Source organism: Haplochromis burtoni, unplaced genomic scaffold (assembly GCF_018398535.1).
Source record: "Haplochromis burtoni strain Fernald_Lab_line unplaced genomic scaffold, NCSU_Asbu1 Contig_443, whole genome shotgun sequence".
Lineage (NCBI taxonomy): Eukaryota > Metazoa > Chordata > Actinopteri > Cichliformes > Cichlidae > Haplochromis > Haplochromis burtoni.
The window spans coordinates 200552-211071 of record NW_024582804.1 but is presented as its reverse complement, the minus strand read 5'-3'; the positions used below and the strand labels follow the sequence as shown (position 1 = coordinate 211071).

The 10520-nt window shown below is 43.1% G+C and overlaps 1 protein-coding gene across 1 annotated transcript in view; it reads left to right on the top strand.

The window, feature by feature from the left end:
- LOC102310422 (vang-like protein 1) overlaps positions 1 to 10514 on the top strand; it is a gene marked incomplete in the record, with an annotated part of 85825 nt that extends 75311 nt beyond the window's left edge. Inside the window, 4 exon segments of the mRNA XM_014340996.2 lie at positions 5172 to 5332; positions 9184 to 9331; positions 9424 to 9658; positions 9995 to 10514. Of these exon segments, the coding sequence (XP_014196482.1) occupies positions 5172 to 5332; positions 9184 to 9331; positions 9424 to 9658; positions 9995 to 10255 (805 nt within the window).
- Positions 10515 to 10520: the final 6 nt, after the last annotated feature.

Below are 10520 nucleotides of genomic sequence, written 5' to 3'. Positions count from 1 at the left end.
GAATAAATAACAATTTAATCGAAATCGGCGGGAGCACCCAGACTCGCGTCCTACTCCATCAAAGCTCAACCGGAAGTCTGAGAACGTGTTACATTTTTGTGATTTATATCGTTATCGGGACGATAGAATTCTTATATCGGGATATGAGATTTTGGTCATATCGCACAGCCCTATTGCTCTAAGTGTTTAAGGGGTTATTTGTCCCAGGCGTTCATTGGCACCATTTTGGAGCATTGGTGCCATTGTTGACTAACAAATTGAAGACCTTTGCACTGAAACACTCCATCCACACATCTTCTACCATTTATCCAGATGTGGATCGTAGGCACAGCAGTCTAAGTAGAAATGCCTAGGACCCCCTTTCCCCAGCCACCTCTTCCAGCCCTTCTGGGGGGACACCAAGGCATTTCCAGGCCAGCCGAAAGACACAATCTCCAGCATGCCCTGAGTCTGCCCTGAGGCCTCCATCCAGTTGGACATATCCAAATTGCCTCACTCAGGAGGCATCCTAATCAGATGCCCACACTACCTTAGCTGGCTCATGTTGATGTGGAGGAGTAGCAGCTCTACTCTGAGCTGCACCCAAGTGACCTATCTCCTCACCCTATTTCTAAGGGAGCGACGCCGCCACCTTTCAGAGGAAGCTCATTTCTTTCACTCATATCCACGATCTCATTCACTACCCACAGCTCGTGGACATACAGTAGATGAGGCTACACTAAAACTGAAAACGTTGGTACAGCATCCACATCACTGTCTGTCAAACATGGAGTAGCAAAGGGTGGCTACTTTCAGGAATCTACAATATAAGACATATTTAGAGTTATTTATTAATTTTGCTACATAATTCCATATATCTTGCTTCATATATTTGATGTCTTCAGTATGTATCTACATTGTAGAAAGTAGTAAAAGTAAAGAAAAACCATTAAATGAGAAGCTGTGTCCAAACTTTTGACTGGTAGTGTATGTTCCTCCACACTACGTTTCTAACGTTAACCGTGTACCGTGTACGTTAACCTCATGTTTTACCTGAATTGAGAAAGGATGTATAATGTAAATAGAATTGGTCCTAGCACAAAACCATTTTTTTGTTTGGAAAAGCAGGATGGAAATTTTTAAACTGTTTTTAAACATTTCTGGCTCTTTTCAGACTTTGTTTTAAAAAGTATTCAGTAAGCTAAAATGTGGGGGGAAAAGAAATAAAATTGCTAAGCATCAGCAGGAACAGGTCAGACAAGTTAAAGCGTTTATTGGTCTGAGCGGTGTGTTCGCCGGTTGCCTTGGGGGTGTCGTCCTTTGTAAGCCGTGCCATTCATCCCTGCACGGCCGGCAGCAGGCCCAGCCTCGCTCTGTTGTCCGTCTGTGACTGTAAACACACAGCTAATTAGTGCTCCCTACAGACTGCAGCGCGGCATCTGGTCAGCCTGACGCGCACAGCCATACACAAACGGAGGCACGCCTGTGTGTGTGTGCATGGATAATTGCACCATATACATGCAAATGACAGATTTGTGCACACATTGCCTCAAACACGAGCAGCGTATCATACAGAGAATCCCAGACACACTAGTGGGTGTTATGTTTTCCCAGCCAACCTCTCGTGTATGTTCTCTATTAACAGGCGGTGGCTGGTGCTGCTCACATTCCTGCTTTTCTGGCATCCATCCTCAGCCTTATCATAATGAGGACCCTATCCTGGGCCCTCGGGCCCCGATGGCTTGTTTCTGTCTGCCTTTGATGCCAATCTGAGGGCCAGAGAAGGTTTTTTTTTTTTTTTTTTTTGCTTCGTTGTTTGACTGGACGAGTCGAATACAGAGTGCATTCCTTACCAAGAGAGGAGTGGTTTAAACACATTCACAGTTGGGGGGACTTCCCGCTTACCGAGCATTCCTGTGCATCAGAACAGTGATCAATCACCTCGCTCTCAGAGGATCTGGTTTATGATTGAACTGCAAAGTTTTAAGAGAAGGTTCTTTATTTCCTTCTCTGAGTTTGCATTCTTCTTGCTCTGTGGGCCCAGTTGAGCTCCTCGGTTTGAATTGCTTTGTGTCATGTTTGCTCTGCTTAATAATTGAATGAACTTGGGAAGAGGCAGGGACTGACCCACTATTTACGTAAGTTACAGCTAAACAATGGTGCTGCCTAGTGTGAGTGCTTAATGCAGCACAGGGCTGTCTGGGTGTTATCACACTTTCTGCTGCCTCTTTGGCGAAAATGAGCGCCGACTCCACTCGTGCTAAAATAATCAACACCCTGTGATTTATTTGTTTTTCTGCAGCTGGAGATCCCATTAGAGATTATCTGCTAAAATCTTCAGAGTTTCTCTAAATGCGTATGTACACTTTCTTTTTGAAATATCAGTAAACAGTGTGTGACCCTAACACCTGATTGTATAACTAGATAAAGAATTTTGTGTTAATTTGCTGTGTTTCTGGTCTTGAGGGCTTTTAGGCAACTCTCTGCTTCTTAGGGTCAGAAACATTCAAACAGAAATCAAGAACAAAGTGCTGTCTCACTTCCAAGTTATTGAAGTGGATACAACAGCGTGCTAATCTCTGAGAATGATCACAGAGTCAATATTGATGCCATTATTTCTCGGTGATCTGGCAAATAAGTCCATCCATCTCATTCCCTAACTACCCTGCTGCGATCCGACAGTGCCGATCACTGCAGCGCCGTGCCGCCGGGCAAAGAAATCATCAGACTGAAACTGCATGAATCCTATGCTAAATTTAGAGAATTAAGCTTGTTTGATTAGGAAATTGGCAAGACCACACTTGTTTATTTTAAAGATCCTCCTGTTCAAGCATGTTGTACAACCTTTAGCTGTCATCTTAGCTCACTTAAACTTGTTTTGTTTTTCTCAATGAGATTAGTCTCAATGAGATTAGTGGCAATGAAGGCAGCCCAAATAAAAAAGTCCAGCAAAAACACTGTCTCGAGATCTGTATCTTCACCGTGTTAGAGGACATAGTGCGAATGTGGTGTTTAGAGTCTTCTTCACTTTTCTCCAGTGTGTAACAAATCCTATGGATCGACATGAGGAGACATCCTCTGTCATTGAAAAGTATTTCTTAGAACTCTGCTTGCCTCTGGTGATGTTAGTGTGAGCTCACATACATGTGACTGTCATCAGATGGCAGAGCGGTAACAACGAATGACTTTTTAATGCTGCCTGGGTGATTTCCAGCTCTCTGTAATACGTCACATGACACATTATTTAATGTAAGGTTTGCTTTAGAAGCAGGAATGTTAAAGGTCAGAAAAAGGATATAAGAGCTTTCATCAGTGAGTCTGTATTCATTTTGCCTCCTTTGGGATAATAGGAAGCGCATGCTGCAGACTAGCACGTGTTGTTGTTTGGGTTTATTAAGTTAGAAGAATGACACAGGACGGCTCACACAATGAATGAAAAGAGTCCAGTGTTGAGCTGTAAAGTCTTGTTATGTGCTAGTTAACAGCAGCATCTGCTGTCCTCCTTTCAGCCAAATGCAGGGTGTGAAACTGAGCCCATGATGTTGCTACAGAGTTGGTACAGTTGTTGAGACTAACTGTGAGTTAAAAGATATCATACGTAACATTTAGACTAATTAACATCTATGACAGAGTTATACTCACGATCATTCACACTCTTGTTGATACCTACACCAAAATCACTCGTTAACCTAGTGAGCATGTCTTTGGACCGAAAAGCCCTGCAGGCACAGAGAGACATGCTAACTGTAAAACTATTGATGTGAAGCTATAATGTTTTGATATAAAACTGCAAACCTTTTCCAATCAGCGATCACATTTTTGAACCGTGACACGAGAGTCGGTATTTATAGTCAGCTGATATTAGCATGACTGCTGTAAAGTATTGGTAACGCATGTAAGGCTGTAGTGTCGCTGCTTGAGTAAGTGTGTCGTTTTGGCGTGATTTACCTTTTTATTTGAAAGAGGAACCACAGAGGAACTATATTATTATCAAGCCAGTGATTTATGATCTTTATCGTGTGAAAGTACTTTACCTGTGTGCAGGACCTGGCATGCTTAGTGATCCATGGTATAAAGTATCAGGGTCTGGGTTATACACTTTGAGCTCACTTTGAGTCTCTGGCTTCTCTTTCATGCTCGTGACTCCTTCTGTCATCTTTGTGCCTCTTGTAACCTCAAACATCACTTCCTTTTCTTGGTTGGCTCTTAAACACCTGTAAGGCAACCTTCACCCTGCAGCTCGTAGTGGCCCCCCGTCTGATGTTTGTGAACATGCAGCTTTCACCTGCTGCTGCTCACCATGTACATGAACAATTACATAAAGGTATAAATGTGAATAGCACTCCACGTCTCTTCTAGCTCTAGCTCTCCTTTATTCCACCTCATGATTTGTCTTTTCCTCCAGGCTATAAATCACCCTGCCTTTTCAAATCTTACGTTTGCCAGGACGAACAGTGAAAATAAATTGCATTAATGAGACATCGAGGAGAAGCAGAAATCCGATTTTCTGTCGCAGTCTTCAGCTTTGACTAGTGCATTAATGTAGTTCCAGAGGATTGCGGGTCATCCGATGATGAAGATCTGTAAATGTTTTTGTCACTGGTTCTGTTCTCTGTGTTTTTATCTTCACTTAAATCTCGTCAAGCACAGCAGATCCACCTCTACACTGTGCATTATCTTCTAGACGTGCTGATATTCTGTTCTCCAAGGTGGTTTTTTGTGTGTCTTTAAGAATCATTTCCACTTAGTCATTAAGTATTACTGTCAGATCTTTTCATTTCAGTTGCTGCACTGTTCCACCTTTGTTCCATATCACTTCCGTCCCCTCGCTCTGTCTCTCTCTCTCTCCCTGTTTTATGTTGATGGTACTGTTAGTCTGAAGAAATGCTAGAAGGGTTTTTCTTCACTCGCAGAAAGTTTTCAAAGAAAGCCAGAAATGTCTGTTGGCTAGTGCTTCCTCCTGCTTTTTGCCTTCTGCCTTTTCGCTGTGCGTTTGTATTCAGCAGGAAGGCTTGTAGAATTACTACAGCTATTTTCTAGTCTTTGGTGTTAAACATCCCATGGCTAATGTTCCTCACGTCCTGCTCTCAGACCTGAAGCTCTCATGCTGGCCCAAAGCTACCTGAATTCCAAACTCAAACATTTCCTGTGGCTTAAACTTCCCTTTGATTTTCCCATTTCTTCCTCTGCAGTATTCAGCGGGCAGCTCTGGCCATCATAGAGCACTACTACTGTGACTTTCCGGTTCATAACCCAGCGCTGCTTTCCGCCTCCAAGTCCCGCGCTGCCAAGCATCTGGCTGGCCTCAAGGTGTACAATGTGGATGGTGAGTTCCCAGCAGCCCCTGCTGAGGGTGAGTGGGATGCTTCATGTCTTCAGTGATTTTGGTTGTTCTTTGTGCTCTGGGGTGGTGGAGTCTCAGAGGTCTGCTTTTCCTTCCTTATACTGATCTGTTTGGGAAAACTGTGTGTTTTACTTATTACAACTATCTGTTCAACAAACTGATTATTGTTCAGTCTTTAAAATGCTCACAGACACTGAATATTTCCCTGTTTTCAGACTGACCCACAGCTCAGATCTTTTATCCTGTCTTCCTTCTCTCACCCCAACTAGTCGCAACAGATGGCCCCGCCCCTCCCTGAGCCTGGTTCTGCTGGAGGTTTCTTCCTGTTAAAAGGGAGTTTTTCCTTTCCACTGTCGCCAAAGTGCTTGCTCATAGGGGGTCATATGATTGTTGGGTTTTTCTCTGTATGTATTATTGTAGGGTCTACCTTACAATATAAAGCGCCTTGAGGCAACTGATGTTGTGATTTGGCGCTGTATAAATAAAACTGACTATAAAAATTGAATTGAATTGAAATCTATAGATTTAAATAGGATTTTGACATTTAAGAATCAGTGACATTCGGTAAATGAGTGATTAGACACCAAAACTGTTTCTCAATTCTTGTTAGTTTAAATGATGTGGATTAGTTATCTCATATTCAGATTTGTAGTTTGACCACTGACCCTTTTTAAACAACATGTATTTGATATTTGAATTGCCATAATGCCTTTAAACTCCAAGGATTCATATTCGCGCGTTGCCTTTTTTTTGGGTCCAACATTTAAACGTAACATTTTTAGCTAAAAAAGACAAAAAAAAGTCTCCAAATCTTCTCATTTGAAAACTTTAACAGCAAGTTTGTCTAATGTTTTGCTTAAAAAGAATCAGCCTCAACTGTGATCCAGTCTTCAGGGTCATGTTGATTGTCTGGTCACAATTTCCCACACTACATAATGAGATATGACTTGTTTTGTTTAATGACAGAGCAGCAAGAGTCAGACTGAGAAAACCAGAAAATGTCCAACGATTGGCAACATTGTTCCAGTTAATTAGGCTTATTCGCTTAAATGGTTCTGGTCTGTTTATGACAATTAAACTAAATATGGCTGTCTCTAATTATATTTAATATAATATCTGCCAATATTTTGCCCTCATTTCAATGTAATGTGACCACTTAACTGGCAGAATAAATACATCTTTAACACCATTACACAGAGGCCACATTGTTTTTGAGTTAACTGCTAGAAACTGCGTTTTTGTGTAGCAGTCGGTCGCTCCAAATGACATTTCAAGTCTCTGCAGGTCGAATCTCCTTAGCTGTGCTGGAATGTGCTAAAACATATAACTGCCTGGAAGGAAGAAAATTGATCTGCAGTCTTGGCATAATTAGAAAATTGACCAGCGTAGTATAAAGCACAGGTGATTTGTAGCTGATGTGTTACAACATGCAAAAAAAGTGTGGCTATCTATATCGCCCCGGGCGCACCTTCTGGAGCAGGTGGAGTGTTTTAAACTTGCTCTTCTCTCTGTGTTTTTCCTCACACTGACGCTAACCCGTTAAGACATCTTTAAAGCTAAACTGAAAGCCTACCTGTTGGACAGTAAGTAAATGCAACGCTGCCACCAATAAAAGTACCCTCACAGCCTGCTGGTGCTCGCTTTAAACAAAGCTATTCCTTCAATGTACTTGAAATGAAAAGCCCCCACCTCCCCCACCCCACTACTTCCACCCACTCCTATTCTCTCTTTGCATGCCACAGGTTGATGAAAAAGTTCAGCGTTGTCCTTACAACAGCTGGCAGAATGCAACACAAACCCTCGATTAAATTATTGCAGTCCCTTAAGTGTACTCAAGCTTCACTTAAGTGCACTAACTTGACTCCCACCTCTCGGTTTGGTGTTTTATTTTCCTGCCATTTATTTCCCTCCTTTCTTCCTCCTCCTCTCAAATGTTCGTGGGAGGCGTTGACGGAGATGGCTGATAAATCAATAGCTATTACAACACCAGTATTCTCATTTCTCTCTCGAGCCTCATCCTCCTTCATTTTCCTCCCGCAGCAGCTGCTCGGGGACCCCTCCGTCGCTCTCATCGCTCTCTTGTCTTGAGCTTTTACTTCCTACTTCTTGCTTTCTGCGGCCACACTGCTACTGTAATAAATAATTCTGACTCAGGGACAGACGATAATCATTTCTTAATGAAAAACTGGTGAAGCTCTGAGCACAAAACAGCCGTAATATTCGATTAGACTGCGTCCAAATGGCTTCGGGTGAGCTTTGTGATTCCTGGAACAACATTTTAACTGTGTTGTTTAGTCAGCTCAAGTTTCTGTGACTGAACTACCAAATCAAAGAAGCGGAGTGAAATACAGTCACCGCTGTTACAGGTATTTCCTGTTGCAGTCATGAGTAATGGTGCCACTCTTTCAGGCAGCATTAAAAGTCTGATCTGCGTTTTGGATCGTCGTCCCACTTTCTTGTCTGATTGTATGACACATTCCTGAATCTGTGGAATATTCTCATTTCTGTACATGCAATGCTTCCTAATATCCATCGCCCCAGCGCTGAATATTATCTCCCCATTTCTTAACAGTTGGCGACAGTTCTGCTTCATCTACATGCAGCCTAACATTGCTCAGACTTTAAAGAAAAGCTCTTTTTAAGCACGGCTGTTAACAAGATTAGTATCATTTTCACTTGAAAAGTCCACACAGCATTTCATGTGTCCACAGGTACCTAAGCAGTTACACACAATGACACTGTGTGAATAGTACAGGTGGGACTCACCACACATGAGATTCATGATTTTCAACATTTTGTGATACGTACATCTGTTAATATTATTTCATTGATGTAGCTTTAAACTGTGAACTGGCTGTAAACAGGATGTACGATCATGTGGTTTGGCCTTATGACTTCAGTGTCGGAGAATTCCCAAGTTTATTTGTAAATTTGTGGCTTTAATCTCACAAATCCTTCTCCTAAACTATGAACCCCACTGCTCGGCTCGGTTTGTATTTGTTTTTGTTTTTTTCCAGTATCAGTGCCCCTGAGAAACCATCATACTCCAGATTATTATTGTTCACACCAATGAATTTTCACATTTGAGAGATACAGTCTTGAACTATTGAAGACCCTCTAGACTACTTTTACTTCCACTCGACTTCTAACCGACACGTGTTTCTGTTGTAAGTGTGTCTCGTAGAGTTATTTGAAATCTTCCGTACAGAAAGCGCCACATGGCAAATTCCAAGTGCACCTTCCTTCCCCTGACATTTAGTGTAACGTTTCCCGCCCGTAAACCTCATGTCAGTGCAGTGATGCCAGGAGCAGAGTTGGGAGGGGGGTCCATGAATTATTCTGTTCATGCTCGATCCCTGCCCCGCATTAATAATTCGCCAGCGCTGCCATCTTTTAACCTGCATTAACATCAGGCGGGGTTCATCAGCCGCCTCCGATTTCTAATTCTAAAAATGTAAACTTTTGAAGTTGCCCGAGACCCTCATTTAATTGCACTCCCCGTACCTCCTGAAGGCAGAGTAATGGAAGTGTTTGCATATCAATGGCCCGTACATGGGGGAAGGAATGTGTTTTGGATTTTCCACTGATGACATCGCTCGGAACAATAAAAAATTCAGACTTTGTGCGGCTCTTCTTGTCAGCTTCTGGGGTTTTAAGTGTTGCAGGTGATAAAAGGAAATGGACTGAGGTTTATGTGCATTAATAATCTCCCCCCTTCACTCTAACAGCAGCTTGTTCTCTCACATTGCACTCTGTGTCATCACCAAAGATTTCTTTCTTCCTTCACCGGCCGCTACCACCTGTGAACACTCTCATACATGCGTTTAACCCTTCCCGTCAATCTGATTTTGCCGCGGCAGGTCCCGGAAACAACGCAGCAGCGGGAATCGCCCATTCTCAGTCCAGAGCGATGATCGCAGCTGCCGCCCGCCGCAGAGACACCAGCCACAACGAGCTGTACTACGAAGAGGCCGAGCACGAGAGGCGTGTCCGCAAACGCAGAGCACGGTGAGTCGGTCAGATCAAAACGCGTTTCAAGCAGTAAAACACAAAAGCCTGCTGTTATTGAAACTGCTGTTGTTTGCTGTTTCCCCTCCCAGGCTGGTGGTGGCAGTAGAGGAAGCGTTTACACACATTAAGCGCATGCAGGAGGAAGAGCAGAAAAAAGCACCTGGGGATGTTATGGACCCTCGAGAAGCAGCACAAGCCATCTTCCCATCCATGGCTCGGGCCCTGCAGAAGTACCTGAGGACCACCAAGCAACAGCACTGCCACAGCATGGAGAGCATCCAGCAACACCTGGCCTTCTGCATCACCAACAACATGACGCCCAAGGTCAGTCCTGTGACCTCTACACACAGCATTCGGCCTTTCTTTGGGGGTCATTTCAGTGAATTATATTTATATAGTGTCAAATAAGGTAAAGAACCTACAAGGAAAACAGAGAGAAAAACCCCAACAATCATATGACACACTACGACCAAGCAAAAGTGGGAAGGAAAAGCTCAATTTTAACATGAAGAAACCTCCAGCAAAACCAAGCTCAGGGAGGGGCGGCCATCTGATAAAGACAGGACATAACATGCTGTGGAAGAAGGCCAGAGATTAATAATAACTAATATTTAAATGCATTTTTATAATATAATGGTTTCATACTTCCTTCTTTTCCAGGCGTTCCTTGAGAGCTACCTGACTCCAGGTCCAACCGTTCAGTACAGCCGAGACTTCTGGCGAGCCCGTCAGTGGACGCTGATCAGCGAGGCGTCAGTCACCAGCGGCCTGAAAGACGGCACCATCTTCCTGCTCAAATGTGTGGACTTTAGCCTGGTGGTGACATCCAAGAAGATCCCCTACATCCAGATGTCCGAGGAGTACATCGATCCCAAATCACACAAGTTTGTGCTGCGGCTACAGTCGGAAACATCTGTGTAGGATGCCAGATGTTTTATTTTTATTTCACACCCTGTTGCTCTCCAATATTTTCATTTTGGGTTTTGCAGTTTTCAATTTTTACTTTTTTAAAAATATATTATATATGAATCTAGCTATCGCACACGTTTGAATATATTGATCTTTTATTGTTGATAAAATCGAAAAAAGAAGAGTTGCAGCAGGATTTTTGCTCACTGGAGTTTGGACGCGGTTGAGTGCACATGCTGTGTGTGTGTGTGTGTGTGTGTGTGTGTGTGTGTGTGTG